The 18,367-nt window shown below is 40.4% G+C and overlaps 2 protein-coding genes across 2 annotated transcripts; both read right to left on the reverse strand.

The window, feature by feature from the left end:
- Positions 1–7,959: 7,959 nt before the first annotated feature.
- LOC101160103 (C-X-C chemokine receptor type 4) lies at positions 7,960–9,605 on the reverse strand. Its single transcript, XM_023965138.2, has 4 exons — positions 9,479–9,605; positions 9,180–9,394; positions 8,814–9,097; positions 7,960–8,729 (listed from the first exon to the last, which is right to left on the reverse strand). Exons 1-4 carry the CDS (start codon positions 9,491–9,493, stop codon positions 8,134–8,136), a joined length of 1,110 nt encoding a protein of 369 aa, XP_023820906.1. The 5' UTR covers positions 9,494–9,605; the 3' UTR covers positions 7,960–8,133.
- Positions 9,606–11,738: 2,133 nt separating this feature from the next.
- Positions 11,739–15,143, reverse strand: si:ch211-227n13.3 (uncharacterized). The gene is made up of 5 exons (XM_011486519.3): positions 14,985–15,143; positions 13,906–14,362; positions 13,737–13,812; positions 12,863–12,952; positions 11,739–12,782 (listed from the first exon to the last, which is right to left on the reverse strand). Exons 2-5 carry the CDS (start codon positions 14,345–14,347, stop codon positions 12,392–12,394), a joined length of 999 nt encoding a protein of 332 aa, XP_011484821.1. The 5' UTR covers positions 14,348–14,362; positions 14,985–15,143; the 3' UTR covers positions 11,739–12,391.
- Positions 15,144–18,367: the final 3,224 nt, after the last annotated feature.

Consider the following 18,367-nt stretch of genomic DNA (forward strand, 5'->3'; position numbering starts at 1 on the left):
AGAAAATAATACAAAAACAAAATTAATAAATACATAAATAAATACAATAATTTTGTATACAATAAATCTATAATATTTACTTTTGGCGAAAATAACATTTTAAAATATTGTATTGGGGCCGGTTTAGCTCGTGCTGGTTTGCAGCGCCTTCCGTCCGTGAAACCAGGGTTCAAATCCGGGCTGCTCCCTGTTCCCTTCTCTGCTGCTGTGCCGGTCCCAAGCCCGGTTGGATTGAGAGGGTTGTGTCAGGAAGGGCATCCGGCGTAAAATCATTGCCAAATTAACCATGGGACTCATCTTCGAAGGAGGGTTGTTGTGCTGTGATGACCCCTGATGGGAGAAGCCAAAAGTCAACGTATCAATGCATTTAATGTAAGAAGTAAATTGAAATTTGACCATATTACTTTAAATTATTAATTGACTTGTCAAAACAGATAAAGTTAAGACTGTTTATTGAATAGATAAAGTAGATCATTTTCTACAAAGATGAATAAGTCATTCATGAAAGAGAAGGCTATACCGACATGTGTAATTCCCCCAAATGAATCGTTTTAGTAAGAAAGTGGCTCTCTAGAGATCTATCTTTGGGAGGTAGGATTTTACTCAGCAAAGCAGAAGGTATTTCCCGCTTAACATATGCAGCTTTGGCTTTACACGTTGATGATAAAATTATCAAAGAAATTGGCAAAATGCTTTTTAATTTCATCTGGAAAAACAGAACCCATTACTTAAAAAAATGTTCTCATGAACTCCTTTGACAAAGGTGGCCTCAATTTTCTCGATTTTTATACCTTGAATAACACATTTAAATTTATTGGCTAAAACAACTTTTTAGAAATCCCAGCTCCATTTGGAACACTATACCTCTTCATATTTTATCTAAAATTGGTGCCGCTGATTTCTTTCTCATGTGTAATTATGATTTATGTAAAATCCCACTTAAGTTATCTGCATTTTATCGCCAAGCTCTCCTTTCATGGTCCCTTGTATACAAACACAACTTTTCACCTCACAAATATTCTATCTGGAATAACAGGGACATTTTATATAAACGCAAATCACTCTTCATAGAACATTGGTTTCGAAATAAGATTATTTTTGTGTATCAATTATTTAACAACCAGGGCTTACTTTTAATTTATGAGGAATTTCTATCCAAATTTAACTTCCCTGTTCCACCTTTAGAATATGCTAGAGTGTTTGGAGCTATTCCTTCTGGTCTCTGCATGCTGTTAAAGTTCCAACACAGAGTTCACATTGAGGAGCCTTTTCTACTCTCTCCCATAAATACTCCTGTGGGGAAAATATGTCTGACCGGTTATCCCAGGGAAAACAATAAAGCCATAAGAACATTATTTCAAACGAACATTGTTTCACTACCTCGTAGCATGTCTTATTGGAACATGTTTGTTGTAGATATTGCATGGAAGGAGGTTTGGCAAACACCCAATACATTTTTAATCACTAATAAGGTTAAAGAAGTTTCTTTTAAGATTATCCATAGAATTTATCCAGCTCAAATGTTTATTCAAAACAGATTTAAACATTGACACACTCTGTAGTTTTGGTTGTAATTCCCCTGAAACAGTTATCCATCTATTCTGGTATTGTCACAAAGTTAAGGTGTTTTGGCAGAAGATGTGTGATTTTATTAATGATAAAATGGATTCCTGTTTTGTCTTATTCTGGAAAGATGTCTTGTTGGGTCTAATATAAAAAAAAATATGCAAAAAGACTCTGGTTTACTTTTAAATCTTTTACTAATTTTGGCCAAATTCCATGTTCATAAATGTAGATTTTCTGGTAGAAAACCCTGTTTCACTGTATTCCTTTCTGAATTAAATCAATATTTCAACAGTATTCGAAATTCAGAGAAGCAAAAGGCAATCAGAACATTGTCTGTATGTGATAGATTCAGTATTTTTTCTGAGAGTTTAACCCCCTGGCTTATTTCTATCTCCATTTGTGTTCTTCTGTTTGTTACAGATGTGTATTTGATATTTGCAGTTGTGTTTTTTATTACATACCAAAAAGTACATCCTTGTAAAATGGCATGATGTGCAATAAAGTTGAGTTAAAAAAAAGAGTAAGAAAGTGCAGCATGGTAATCTAATTTCAGCTTTGTGTTCAGTATTTGTGTGCTATGAAAACGGTCCAGAGACATCTGCAGTTATGAAAGGACTATTAAAATAAAAGGGCCAAAAGAGGCCATTTTATTTAGGACAAAAAACAGCTAGGTTACACATTGCAGCCATAAATATGTGTGATAAGTTTTGACGGGGGTTCCTGTATTTTTTGTATCTAACGCCACAGATGCAGTACCAGTTACCACCACTGGATGTCAGCAAATCCTTCACAATCTCTGCTTCAAGAAAGAGATGAATTTCCATCTGGTTAAAACCTCACATGATTCTCTTTTAATTATAAGAGCCACACCAGGCATGTAAAGTAAACGCTGTTCAGTTCATATCTACTACAGTGACACACATTTTACTGGTGGTTCTGATAAAAATTAATCAATGTGGAAATTCATGGCAAATCCTGGTATCTGTAACTTTGTAACCATAAATAAATAAATAATTGTAATTTTAAAAACATTCATGCCGTTGAAAACTATTGTTTATTTTTTTATAGTTCCATAGCTTCTCTATTAAAGATATTTGTATCAGATGAGAACACACTGTCTACATGGAAAACGGAAAATGCTTTTCAAATGGACATTGTAACAAATAACAAATACAACTACAATGTTGTTATAATATTACTAATATAATTATTTACATTTTCCTAACTACGGTACGGTCAAACAGCATGTCATGGTCACCATGGCACCACGGGTGGCCGTGGTGCAGCGGTAGGGCGGTCGACCCATGATAGTAAGATTGTAGGTTCGATTCCCGCCTTGCACGCCCATGAGTCGAAGTGTCCTTGGACAAGACACTGAACCCTACCTTGCCTCTGGTGGTATGTGTTTGGCAGCGGAGCTGCCACCAGTGTGTGAATGTGTTTGTGAATGGGTCTGTGACTGTTAAGCGCTTTGTCCTTGTAGGAAGAAAGGCGCTGTATAAGTATACACCATTAACCATGGTGAAACCCCTGTGGAATGCATGAGACATTATCTGTATTAGGACAGTTTCAGATGAAAATTTTGTATGAAAAATTCTCAAGATCAATCGATTTTCACAAAAATGAAAAGATGCATCACAACACAGACTAACCTGTTTACTACCTGTAAACACTGTAAGATAAGAAAACAACAAAACAAACAAACAAAAAATTAAAATGTAACTTGTTACAAGCCAGTCCAGTCTAGAATATTCCATTAAACCCAAACTACAAACCTTTTAATTTAATCATTTCCTATATAAGTGACTCTTAGGTTCTTTGATGGTGATCATTATAAGTATATTATCATTTTGGATATATACCTTAAAAAGAAAGATGGGACAAAAAATATACTATAATCCGGAAAGGAATGAAAAGAAGTAAAAGTAATATGAATTCTCACCCCTATGACCCAGAACAAATTTCTTACCACATCCAATGGCCCCCACTATCTTTATAGTCCTGTTCACTCTCTAATAAGTACACATGCAGGCTCAGATACCCATATACACACACGTATTTAATTATAAATAGTAACATGCACACATGGAAAAATCCGACACTCATTTGTCATGTATAAACACTCATTTGGTTCCATTTCAATCTTAGTCGCAGGTACATCAAATGTAATTCAAATTTGTATTCATATTCATACATTACAGTTTATTTATGCTTTATATATGAACATATCTATCAATAATCATATTCCAATGTTTGTTCTTAAACGTCTTTATGTTTGGACATTGTTTTACTTAAAATTAAATCATTATTGGTCTAATCTCTCATGGTATGTGGAGAGAAAACCAATTGAATGAAAGAAACCTCCAGCAGAGCTAAACTGAGGAAAGTCAAACATCTGTCTTGATCCGTTGGGGGTCAACCCCTTAAAAATCTACACTCACTGGACACTTGACTAGCCACACCTATCCAACTTTCTGATTAGCCAATCACCTGGCAGCAACTCAATGCATTGAGGCATGTAGACATGGTCAAAACGATCTGCTGAAGTTTAAACTGAGCATCAGAATGTAAAAGTGGTTGTTGGTGCCGGATGGTCTGGTCTAAATATTTCAGAAACTGCTGATCTGCTGGGATTTTTACCCACAACCATCTCTAAGGTTTACACAGAATGGTCCAAAAAAGAGAACATATCCATTGAACGGCAGTTCTGTGGGCAGAAATGTTGATTCCAGAAGTCAAAGGAGAATGACCAGACACTGGTTCCAGGAGGTTCCAGCTGAAAAAAGCATCTCTCAACGCACAACTCATCCAACCATGAGGCAGATGGGCTACAGCAGCAGAAGATCACACCGACCACCCCTGTCAGCTAAGAACAGGAAACTGAGGCTACAATTCACACAGATTGGAAAAACATTGCCAGGTTTGATGAGTCTCCATTTCTGCTGCAACATTCAGATGGTAGGGTCAGAATTTGTCAACAACACTCAGATCCATCCTGCCTTGTGTCAACAGTTCAGGCTGGTGGTGGTGGTGTAATGCTGTGGGGGACATTTTCTTGACACACTTTGGGCCCCTTAGTATTAGTTGTGCATGGTTTATACACCACAGACTACCTGGGTATTCTTGTTGACCATGTCCATCCCTTTATGACCACAGAGACACATCTTCTGATGGCTACTTTCAGCAGGATAAGGCTCCATGTCATAAAGCTGGAATTATCTCAGATTGGTTTCTTGAACATGACAATGAGTTCATTGGACTCAAATGGCCTCCACAGTCCCCAGATCTCAACCCAATGGAACACCTTTGGGATGTGGTGGGCAGTTAAGGCAGTTCTGAAGGTTTAAATGGGTCCAACCTGGTACTAGCAAGGTGTACTAAATAAAGTGGACAGTGAGTATATATATTTGCAAACATACCTCATCCATGTGTTTTTTTCACAGAGAGTCAATTCTAAACCATTCTAAACCATTGCCATGCAACAATGTAAAATAACCCCGTTAGAGGCAAACAACAAAATCATTGCACAATCATGATTCAGTTTCTGATAACTAGCATAAGACAAGTTTGTAATACATGTTTGAATACTGGACCTGCACCAGTAGCCCTTCATTTCTGCTCTGCAGCACTGCTAGTTTCCAATCTTGAGCTCCCATCATTCTCACGCCTCCACCTGCTGGGGTCCATTCAAAAACCACTGGCAGCCTTATTGGTTTCACCTGTCTCATTGTATGAACCCACCAGGAACACGGCAGGAAGTTATTGCAGGCCATTTGGATGTAACCCAGTCTCTGCCGCTTTATTCTCCTTTTGTCTTGACCTCTGATTTTCCCACAATTGTTCAGCAGCAGGAAACTCAGCCTTTATGAATATGAAAGAACTCCACCATCTGTAGGCAAACAGACAGAGAAAATGTAGGGGGAAAAAACTCATCCATTAGATTAGTCACTTGAATGAACAACACATCTTTTAGTTTCTTGACTGGGTTTGAAAACTGTTCACAGCAAGAACAGGAAGCGACATGTCAGACAGTTTTCATTAACTTTGGTCAAACTTAAGCACATTCCAGTCAAAAAAATAACATTAAAGTGAAAACAGGATGGTGTCAGATTTGAGACACAGTAACGCAAACAAAAACAGTGAGAAAAGGAGGTACCAAAAACGTTTCAAGTAAGATTTTTGCTGGTTTATTTGCTTATTCTGTTCATGAACTTGTCCCATTTACCAAACATGAACCCAAAGCAACCCAGTTTGAGGCTTTAAAACAGGGGTGGAACTACAGGGGGGAACAAAGGGGGGCAGCTGCCTCCACAGCAAAAAGCCCTCCTACCAATTTTTGAGTGTCATTATTATCAAAGATTAAGAAATCCTCAATACCAGCTTCTTTAGGAATGAAGAAGTACTAAATAAATAAACAGAAATGTTTGAAAAGCTTCTTTTTAAATCCTCTCTTTTGTAATTGCCGTCCACTTTGCTGTTCTCATTTACCTTCTGCCCCCTCTAGCCCTCCCAGTGGTTTAAAAGTCTGAGCAGAGTGAAAATATTCTTGACTCTAACATGCAGTAATATTGCTGGCACTAAAGTTAAACTGAAAGCAAAACAATGCAAGTAAATTACAAGCTTGGCGCTGAACAAAATCCTCATCAAATCAAACATCTATAGTTTAAGCACAGAAATCTCTTATGGCATTTCTCTTATATTTCTGGATCGCATCGCCTCAGCCTCCTGTTCCTTTGCAGGCCTGCATACAAAGGATGTTCGTGCAACTCAACATTGTTGCTTCTTCGGTTTTGTTGGATGGATTTTAGTTCTTAAGTCAAGTTTCATTTAAATTTTATGTTTCAGGAAAGTTATGTAGAATTGCAACCATATTAGAGTCAATTGATTTTGGCTGTCTGTACAAATATGTAAAATATGCCATTTAAATACTTGTTTTCTATTGTTTTTTCTTTAAAAGAATGTTTTTTTTTTGCATTCAATAAAACCATGATTAATTCCTGCTTTATGGGTGATTATAGGAAAATAACATCATGTTTTGCAAAGGAAATTTAAGTGCTATTTGTGTTAGGTTAGGTTTTTTTTCTCCAATAATCCTTGATATGTATCCTTGCTGGTTTTTTTGCAGCGAGCTGGAGACACACTTCCAGCTCTCAAACGTTTTATTTATTTGAAAAGTTTCTCATCATTTTAGGATTTACGGGTTAAAAAAGACACAATTGAAATGGGGGGAGGAAGCAGCAAGTACACAAGGATGAACAATGGTGTAAAATTTTCTTCTAAAGTTTGTTTCCTATCAGCAAAATAAATAAATAAATAAATCCTTACCTAAAAAATAACAGGTGTAACTATTAAAACCTTAGGCAGTTGCAGTAAATTTCTTTCCCAAAAAGTCTATGAAATCTCACATTTGTCTCAAATTTTTTAGTAAGGTTGTGTGTTTTTTGGACTGTTCAGCAGCCTAACAGCTGTTTGTGTGGGTAAGCGGAGAACTGCTGGAGTGTTTAATTGTTTTAGCTGCTTGTTTTTCCTAAAATGAGCTGCAGGAAGTCTTTCCTGTTTTGAAAACGCTATGAATAGAAATGAATTGTGTGTTTTGAGCTTTTCTTGCGTCTGTATCTGTGAATGTGTCAAAGAGGGGCGGGGCAGCGCACGGAGGGGTGGGGGGGTAACCAGGTAAGTGGATTTTCCACCTGATTCTTCTCAACACGCAACTTTTGCCATTTGCGTCAAATTTGCAGTAAATTGTGTTCAATATGACTTTTCCCATACATGTTTTTTTTCTCCCTCCTTTCTCCTTCTCACACAACAATCCTCTTCATCCTTTCCTCCTCTTCTCATTCTTCCGTGAGGAAACAGGACACAATAAACTTCCAGCTTCTGTTTCTCCCACTTCCAAGTGGAAGCAGGTATGTGGGAAGCACTTGTGCGTATGTGTGAGTATTGAAGAGGGAACCTTTTGACCCCGTTCTGCTTCCTTCTCTCTCACGTTGGAGAGGCAAACTGTTTAAACCATCAACACAAATCCACCAAAAACACACACTTTATCTCACTAACCACAACACACCTGGTTTTCACACATCAAAGTTTCATTTTTCGTAGAAACTCGACTGTTTTGCTCTGCATCACTGGATCCAGAGATGCAGCTGACCAATCACAAGCAAGAAGACTTCTGAGATGTAATCTCCCTCAAAATGACAGAAATAGTTGCAACGCCTTACTTGCAAAAGATATTATCTTTCACATTCCACCTGTTTGGCAATATATCAGTGCTATTTTTGTGTTCAAACTCTTTGTAGTGCAGCAGATTGTTATATTTACCAACTTTTATGAAGATGGTCGACTTATTCACCCAGTTTCAGTTGGGAAATGGTAGAAAAAACCCAGAAAAGCCAGTTTTAGATAATTCAATTTCCTTTTTTATTCATTACAAACATGGATATGAACACAGCTGCATATTTACACTATTTACATTAGTTTAGAGGAGTCCGGAACCAGCAGACTGCTCCTTATCTTGTGTCATTTCTTTACTTGTATTTTACAGTTTCCATACAGCGCATGAAGAAAGGACTAGCTGGAATGTAAACTGGAGGACTCGGACTCTGTCGTCGTGGAGGCTCCAGGGCGTCTTCGGGGTAAAACCTTTAAACTGGAAGCCCGGCTCAGGGTAAGGGCTCTCCGCGCCGAGCTCTTGAACCCGGCACCGAGGAAGGCGTAGAGCAGCGGGTTCAGGCAGCAGTGTGCAAAGGCCATGGGCTCAGCAACTGAAAGCCACACCCCTAAAGCAGCCTCCAGTCTGCAGCTCCGTGGCAGGACCTCCAAGCGGAGCAGAGCGTCCACAGAGATGCCCGCTCCATAAGGCAGCCAGCAGATGAAGAAGCAGAGCACCAGAGCGATGGTGGTCCTGACAGCTCGTCGCTTCTGCCTCTGGCCACCGAGGGGGCCTCGGGTCAGCCTGGTGACTATGACGCAGTAGCACACCGAGAGCACCAGGCCAGGGATCACTAGACCCACCAGCACCAGCTGGAGGTGGAAGACTGCCACCCAGAGAGGAGCGTTGTCGTCTGGGTAGAATCTCTGGCACAAAGTGGAACCTTCTCCTCCTTCCTGAGTTCGGGCAAATATCAGATCTGGGACTGCCAGCAAACCTGCAGGCATCCATGCTCCTGCACAGATAAAGAAGTAAAACAATGAAGAACTGCAGAGCTGAAGAAAAAAGAAATACAAAACACTTGTCTTTTGCCACTCACCCACATACACCAGTCTGTGTGCCAGCAGCTGCCTCAGACCACCACTGTTCGTGTCTGTAGCTCGGACCACTGCCAGATACCGATCCAGGCTGATGAATGCCAGGATAAGAACGCTGCCATACAGGTTGACTGTGTAGATCACATGCACGCCAACGCAGGTGACTGCTCCAAACCGCCAGTCAGCCAGAGCGGCATCCACGGCCCAGAAGGGCAGCGCCAGAACGAAGAGCAGATCAGCAGCAGACAGATGGAGGCGGTAGCGGTCTGTCAGGCTGCACTTTGACCTAAGGGGAAAACAAGATCCATTCACTGTCATGGTTCACCCGTCCACCGTTGTGTCAGAACCTTCTTCCTCCATCCACCTACCTGCGCTGACAGCCCAACACCATCACCACCAGGCCGTTCCCTGTGATGCCCAGGATGAAGATGAGGGAGTAGACCACCGGCAGGAAGACCTGCTGAAGCTCAGCTGTCATCAGGTGCTCCATTCCACAGGGCTCCTCCAGATCCACACCCACTTCCCCAGAACCCAAACCAGAACCAGAGCCCGTATCATTTAAGTCATAGTCCAGAACAATATGCTGCAGAAGAGAGAGAAGAGAGTCAATAAAGTTGTAAAAGTTGAATCTACGATGGCCAAAAATGCTTCAGAATTGCAGCCTCACCTCGTAGTAGGACATGATGGACCCGTCCCCTTCCTTCTTCAGCAGAGTGATTCCAAAGCTTCAGTCTGAGGGGTTTTTAATCTGTGTTGATGCTCCTCCCACAAACACATCTGCACACCCACTAAAACACACTTCCTGTTTTCGAGGTGTCAGGTGCTGATAGTGGATCTGTCACAGGATGCTGCGCCGTGTTTGGATTGTTTTAGCCCTGAGACCTCTGGTTCATATCTGTACGAGCAATAGGAAACCTGTCTGTTGTTGTTTGCATCTATCCAAACACAGTTCTGGGTTAGATCAGGACAAGAACAAGGAATACCAGTTCTCACAAGAACAGGGAGACACTTTTGGAGCTATGGTCTAGAATTCCGGGAGTTTTCCCATTTCTGCTCAGATCTGCACACAAAGATACAAAGAAAATGTGATATCTTTTAAATGGGGAGATTGTGGAAACTTCCTCTACTCATTTCTGATAACCAGGCTGTGATTTTCCTCTTTGATCTTTGCCACTTCAGCCTCAAGTGTTTTTAATATCAGAGCAACACAAAAGATCATTTTACCACAGAGGAGCAAAAAGAGCCAGTGGTCTTTTTTACCAAAAGAATCTGATTTCATAACTTTGAAAACTATCTTAAGTTTAGAAAATCAATCATTTTTAAAATTATCTTCAATAAAAGTGAGTCAAAAACAAGCAAAACTACTTTGCATGATTAAAAACAAACGTTTTATCTGATCTGCTTATTGTAAACGGTCTTTAAATAAATGCTTTTATCAATGGAATACTGCGCGCCTCTATCTGGACGGGAGTCCGACCCAAAGTGTCTCAGCAGACACATTTCCTGGACTCGAATCCCCATCCTCTCCCACTTCACAAATCCCACAAGTAAACAGTAAAACTACTCCAAAATAAACTTTCAAAAATTGTTGCAGGCCTCAAGACTGAACCCCCCAGCTTCTTATCTACTTCTCACTTTCCCCACCCTTCCTCAGCATTCACCACTATCAGCCCAGAAATCTCAAAACATCACATTGTCGTGTGGAGCTCCTCAGTTTTTGGGAAAACATTTGGGTGGATGAAAAAAAAAAGTCCTGGTTTGTGAAATTTAGAGAACATTATCAGTTTTGTGCCTTTTAGACATTTCACTTCAAATGTTAATTGGAAGCTGCAAAGAGGCATCATTGTGCATCTCATTAATGTGAAAAAAATGCCAGGACTTCTGCATTACTATGTTTTTGTCTTTGTTTCTTTCTTTTTTTGTTCACTTTCTGGCATATTTTTTCAGGGGTCACATTGAAACAGTTGTCACTGATTTGCGCAGATAAAATGCATACTCTCCAAAAATTAAGCTGCTACGCGACAGTAAGTTTGTTTAACAGAACTAACAACAGGTAGCTGAGCATCACCAGAGGTGTAGAAAATCTGTTTCTTTGCTTGTTTTTTAAAAGGCTCAAAACATCAGTAAAGGGTCAAGTTATGAAACTTTTGCTCTATGTCAACTTGTAAAATTCTAGTAAAACTATTTAGAACTTGGAGGTTATAAATGAGGAAAAAATAATGTTATTTACAAGAGCGAGCTTCAAGTGGCTGGATTGCTCAGTTGGTTGGGTGTTGGACTGCCCCATGGGGCACTATGAGCTTCACGCTGTGTGGGTCCTTTGGCAAGACCTTACCTGCTACTGCCTAACCAAGTCTGGGCCCCCCTGGGCCGGTTGCCCAGCCCGGATAAAGTACAGGGTTGTGCCAGGAAGGCCATCCGGTGTGAAGATCTCTGCCAAACCACCTGTACGAATGAGGGACAGCTGATTCGCTATGGCGCCAAAAGTGAACGTAATTTACAAGTGCGATCCTCCCAAAAGTAGAGACCCTAAGAAGTTGTGCTCTCAGACAGACTGCAGAAGTGTCATGGCTCAATTGAAAGAAGACTGAGGAAATGTGCATCTTTGGAGGTCTGACCAAAAAACCCCCCACAAAAGGTGAAGGTTCTCCATCCGTCTCCAGAAATTGCTGAATCCCTTTTAGGGTCACAGAGTTGCTGGAACCAAGAACACAGAGTGCACAATGAACAGATCGCCATGTCTGTTTGCAGGGCCACACACTCATGAGAAACACCTAGGGACAATTTAGAGACACCAATTAAAAAGAGAAAGGGGAACCAGGGGAACGTTTTGTTCTCAACATTTTTTTTTCCGTTTAAGCTCCTAACAATCCTTAATGAGCATGGTGGTGTAAGGGTTATGATCTGGGATTCAATTAAACACCAAGTAGTAGTCCCTTGTTTATTGTGAGGTCTAAAAATAACAGCAAAGCAGGATTACAGATGTTTGAAGTCAGTAAAAACCCCTCAATACCCATTTGATACACTTTAGACATTTTTCACACTTTTACCTCTTGTTTAACCTGTCTAAGCTCCAAAAAAGGTAAGTAACAACTGCATGTATCTGTACAGGAGAAGCAGCATAGAGATTGATTGACAACAGTAGCCAAAAGAACAAAAACAAATGTTTCATTGGAGTGGCTCTTTAATCCTGAACTTACATATTTTATTAGTATTTGTGCAGAAAACATTTCAAGTTGATTGACAATTTTCTAAAATAAGCTCAGCCTTCTTGCTTCATATATTCTTAAAAAGGTCACTGAAAAAGTCATCAAGAGAAGCAGGTAACCTGAAATGCACCATTCTGGACTGAGATAGAGGAAATCCAGCAGACAGAGCAAAAACACTCAGCTGAGAACAGTAAAGCATGTATAGCAAGTGTAAAAATTAAAATTAAAGGAAAGATGAAAACAAGGAGCCAAAAAGAACAGGTCAGAAAAAAAGACCAATAAAAGGAGTGAAGGCAAAAACATTCAGAAATCTAATTTACTGAATCGGTTTTAAAAAAATAACTTTTTTGTTGTTGTAAAAGGTTCCCCCGCTAACGTCGTTCTCGGACAATTACGCTGCTGTTGCACAGACACTGAGTCAGCAGATCTCTAAAGCAAGTCTTAGTTTTTGCTTCTTTCTTCTCTGTGCCCCGTTTTCCCATGATCCCGCTGGTTTTTGGGCTCGCAGGCAAAAGCATCTCCTCAGTCAGATCCAAAGCAGCTTCGTGGTCCACACTTAGACCGCTGCAGTCGGCCAAACCAAAGCCGCTACAAAAAGAGCCGTCTGCGCAGTTGTCGTAACCGCCGATGATCTGGTCGGGAATTTGGAAATGCTGTTTCTTAGCAACAGAAGAATACTGGGTATTGTATCCCCTCCTTTTCCTCTTTTTCCTCTTCCTTTCCATTTTTCTTGAGGGATTTTTGATGCACCGTTGAAGATTTCTGACAAAAATACCATAAAAATGAATATTAAAAATAAAAGAAAAAAAAAACAAGTACTGATCGATGATAGGATGAAGTACCTCTGAAGGAAAATGTGAGGCCTTGAGCACGTTGAAGACTCTCTCTGTCTCTCTCCACGTTCTCTCTGTTCCAGTCTGAGGCTTTCAATTCTGTAAAGATTCCCAATCATCAAGTTTTCAGAAGATTTCTGGACTTTAAAGACACACTTTGATGAAAATCTGTTTTTTTTTTTCGTGTTTTTAACATGTTCTCATGGCATTTTTCTCAGTATGGAAGACACACACACACACACACACCCCCACACACACACACACACACACACACCCACACACACATATATATATAGACAACTACGCTTTTTTGAGTATTATTTTATTCAATTGCTGTGAATCAGAAGCAGGGCGGGCCATAAGCTCCCCGATCTGCTCCATTCATATGTATCCACTTGTAAATGACTAGATCCATGTACGTCTTTGTTTTCCTCGTCTGAGTTGGTATCTGTCAAAACTGTACGGCTGCATAGCCCTATTATTGCTCGCCATTTTTGCTGCAGCGGTAATGTTAGCTTGGGGTTGTGAGAGGCTGTAAGCTAGTAAGCTATCCATTTAAACAGATGGATGATGTGATGTGGGTACGCCAACAGTCCCGCCCACAACTCCGAGACGCATTTCTAATGTACTGTCACTCAGCAGAAACCATCTCCAAGGAAACAACAAAGGTTTTTCTGTTTTGGCTGAAAACGGTACAATCAGAATCAAAAGACCACTAGGATCGCTTTTATAAAAGATCAATAGAAGATCTGAGTGTGAATTTAAAATCCAGATGTTCTGACGAGCAGAAATCAGAAGCAAGTCAAACTTATCCTAACAAACATAAATGACAACAATTCCTCCTAAAGCCTGCAACAATACACACACACTTAGATGCTCTTACGTTTTGGTAGCAGTCAGCTTTTTGGGCTTTATCTTTTTAAGCAGAATCCACTGGTCACATGACAACGAATTGGGATCTGAAAAGAAATCCAGATAAAGGAGAATTGAATAACACTTATGAAGCAGATTTTTGGTTTCATATTAATGTTTCAAAGGACTAGAGCCCTCACCTTTGTCTAAAAGTTTATCTTTAATTGGAGCCCTCATTCTCCTCGCCTTTTGGTAGAGCTTGTGACAGATGGAGCACACAGCTTGTGAAGATGCCGGTTCCTTCAAAGCCGCATCGTGTCGGGAGGAAGGTCCAGAAGCGACGCTGCTGCACTCCGACCAGCAGGCCTCATTGGACCCATCCTCTTCAGTATCAGCCGGTTCCACAGGGCTTCTGCTCCTCTCAACACCCTCTTCGTCAGAAATACTAATCATGTCGGATTTGCTGTCTTGATCGGAGCCAGCCTCACAGCCATCAACCTGGGTTTTCTTTAACGACGACCTCCATCCCTGACTTCTCAGCTGGTAATTTGTAACTTTGTTCTTGGGCCTGGAGCTTTTCTGAATATGCTCACTGAGGCCCTCCAACAATTTAGAGGAGTTTTTGGGAGGTACTGATCTCATCACCCTAAAACAGAGCTGTGAAGAGGGAGCAGAGGCGTTCTCTTTTTTTAAAAACTTTATTATTGCACTGTTCACCGCTTACAAATATATGCATAAACCCAAATATAAGCTGTTTGTCTCATAACTTGCTAAAACACAATCAGGAGTGTTACTGTACTCTTGCCTGTGAGATTATAATTTAGTTCTATTTATTACAGCCAACATAACAGAACAGAACGCTGTCTAGAGCCTTGTGTTAAAACCTAGCTGCTGTGTTTTCTGTCTGTAATGCACATAGAAATTATTAGCAAAATACTGAGAATTTTGAAATGACCAACTTTAACAATTTTTTGAAAATATTTAATTTACAATTTGAAAACACTTCCTTTTCAAGTAGTTAGGTAACGTTATGCAGATTTTTAAATGTTACTAACGCAACAAAACCTGTTTTAGCTATATAGCTAAATAGATAGTATGGCTATACTTATTTTAGCATTAGCATTGCTAAATGCTAAAAACAAACGACAACGCCGGGAAAAAAATTAGTTAATAGAAAAGATTCGGCTTAGCTTTAGCTTTTTCCTCACTGCATTGTTTTAGTGCGCAATTGCTACTTTGTTTTAGTGGGGGAAAAATATGGGAAAGGGCTGGAGCTTACTTGTTGACGTCGACAAAAAGTTCGAATCTCGCGCAAGACGAACACAGGCAGCAACGATTATCGAGTTATGTCATCGAGCACTCGACACTCGATTTGTTTAGTCTTCTCTCTTCCTGTTTTTGATGCCATAGCGCCCCCGCCTGGACGAATATCTCACTCCTGTGACAAAAAAGACAAAAAGAAACTTCATTTTACTTGATTTAAGTATCAAAATTCATAGCTCATTATTGCCCGAGCACGGAGTGCAAGGACCCTATTGTATCTGTTAGGTTTATTATTATTATTATTATTCCGACTTTTCCGTCGCCTTTTTGAGGCCTTTAACATACCCCAAAACTCACCAAATTTTGTATACACATCAGGAGTCGCGAAAAATTTCATATTTTATAGGAGAACGGCATAGGTAAACAAAAATGGCTCGATAGCGCCACCTGCAAAATTTGTTTTCGCGAGCACCTCCATATGCTTTATAGTACAAGCTTGATTTTAACAGGGCATGTTCATCGGATAGAAACCTACAAAAAAGTCTCTTGGGACCAAGCTGTCAGTCGCACAGGAAGTCTGATATATTGATGACAATATGTCATTTTTGCTGTATTTTGTTCATTTGCAGGCCTCGCTCTAGAACGAACTCCTAGAGATTTGGAGTAATGACTCCAAACTTTGGTTTTGTAAACTACACCCATGTCCGATGTTAACTTGTGAAGCTTTTAAGTTTTTACGGATGTTTGTGACCGTGGCGGCGCGTCAAAAATGGAGGTCATTTCGAAAACACGCCATGAAAAGAAAAATGGCCATTACTCAGCCATGCATAATCCAATTTGATCCAAAATTGATGTGCATGATTGTAATCTGACTCTGAACACATCTGCAGTGAAAGAATCCGGAACAGGTGTAGCGCCACCTGCTGGCAAGAGGAAATGACATGTTTTATGAGCCGACACACCTGACAATGATGTCCACCTGTTAAAAAGCCATTGATGTTTACTCTGACAAAAAAACATAACTTTCAATGCGGGGGTGTGGTCGTGACAGAGCGGCGAAGTTGGGCGTCTCGCCGTGCACACAAAAGTTGCTCTCACGTTCACATTCCTTGTCCGATCTCACTGAAATTCGATGGAGGTGAAGAGGCTTCCAATCTGAACCCATGGATATGAGAATCTTGGACGAGCTCCAGAGCGCCACCTAGATATTGACAAATACATTTTTTGTCACATTCTGACCTATCTTTTCTCTGTGCTTTGTCCGACGTTCATAAAATTACAACAGGAGATACTCACAAGGGTCTTCTCTCATCGTTTAAAGTTTCATGGGTGTACACCTGACGGTGCCTGCGCAAGCCACCGCCAAACAGGAAGTGGTTGATTGCGTTGCAGTCAGATAATTAAAAATTCATAAAAAATCAGCCGTTTGTATCACGAGGCTGAGATTTCAGAATAAGATGCCTCTTACATATCTCCAACTTAGATATACAGCACTTGCATGGGTGCACAAAAACGGCTCAATAGCGCCACCTACAATGTTTGTTTTTGCGAGCCCCGCCATGTTCTTTAACATACAAGCTTGATTTTAACAGGGCATGTTCATCAGATGGAAACCTACAAAAAAGTCTCTTGGTACCAAGCTGTGAGTTGCACAGGAAGTCTGCTATATTGATGTCAATTTGTCATTTTTGCTGTATTTTGGACATTTGCAGGCCACGTTCTAGAACGAACTCCTCCTAGAGATTTGTGAATAATGACTCCAAACTTTGGTTTTGTAAACTACACACACGTCCGATGTTAAATTGCGAAGCTTTTAAGTTTTTATGGATGTTTGTGACCGTGGCGGCATGTCAAAATTGGAGGTCGTTTCGAAAACACGCCATAAAAAGAAAAATGGCCATTACTCAGCCATGCATAATCTAATCTGATCCAAAGTTGATGTGCAGGATTGTAGTCTGACTTTGAACACATCTGCAGTGAAGGAATCTGGAACAGGTGTAGCGCCACCTGTTGGCAATAGGAAATGACATGTTTGACTTGGAGCATCACTGCTCCAAGTAGGATGAGCCGAAACACCTCAAAATGACGTCCACCTGTTGAAAAACCATTGAAGTTTACTCTGATAGATAACATATTTTCAACGTGGTGGTGTGGTCGTGACAGAGCGGCGAAGTTGGGCGTCTCGCCATGCACACAAATGTTGCTCTCACATGCCCATTCCTTGTCCAATCTCATTGAAATCCGATGGATATGATGAAGTTTCCATTCTGAACCCATGGATATGACAACTTTGGACAAGCTCTATAGCGCCACCTAGTTATTGCATGGGGCACATTCTGCCCTGTATTTTCTATGTGCTTTGTCCGATGTGCATGAAATTAAAACTGGAGATACTCAGAAGGGTTTTCTCTCATCATCTAAAGTTTCATGGCTGTACATCTGACGGTGCCTGCCTAAGGCACTTCCAAACAGGAAGTGGTCGATTCCATTTCAGTCATATAATCAAGCTTCATAGGAAATCAGCCGTTTGTCTCAGGAAGCTGAGATTTCAGAATTAGATGCGTCCTACAAAGCTCCACGTTTGAAAAGCAGCACTATACGTACGAGAAACATTTAACCACCTTAATCACCCTATTGTGCTGAAAGCAACTTTTTGGACATTTTGACTCAAACAAATATTTTTATCATAACTTCTGTTTAGGTTATCAGCACCAAAATGAAAAAAAATATATATATATATATATGAAATGAAGTGCAGTTCTGTCAATAGTTCTTCTCTTGATGTTGATCTCTTGATGACGTTAAAAAGTTGTCAATCAAGCAATGATGATAATCAATAACACTGTACCTAAAGATGTGAAAAATAGAAGTGATTTAATTTCCACTACAATGTCTAGACAAGTGTCAGCTATGTTTGATAACTTGGCCGATCAGGTGGACCGGGATCTTGCAAAGCGCATGTGGTTTTGCATCCAGTGTGAAGATTCTCTGGACAGCAGCAGTGCAGCGCAGCTGTGTGTTTGTTTGTTTTTTGTTTTTCTTCTGGATGAGAAAATGAGCAGGTCTAATCAAGGCTTCGTTTGAATTTTTTTTTCACAATATATGCAAAAATATCAGTCCTTAAAGGAAACAGATAACAGCCCCCCCCCCCACCCCACCCCCCGCCGACATGCTGCTGTCATGTTAAATGTGGCTTGCAGCTCCAGAATGCAGAAGGAAGAACGACACAAAACGGCTCGAGCAGGGCGTTGCTCATTCACTCACTCGTTCATGCTATATGCAAAAGTCTTTGTCCCTTAAGGCAACAGATTACAGTCCCCCCCCCCCCCCCCCCACACACACACACACACAGGCTGCTTTCATATTAACATTAGCTTGGAGCTCCAGAATGGACAAGAA

This window comes from Oryzias latipes, chromosome 17 (assembly GCF_053564925.1).
Source record: "Oryzias latipes strain Hd-rR chromosome 17, Olatipes_Hd-rR_3.1".
In the NCBI taxonomy this organism is placed as follows: Eukaryota; Metazoa; Chordata; class Actinopteri; order Beloniformes; family Adrianichthyidae; genus Oryzias; species Oryzias latipes.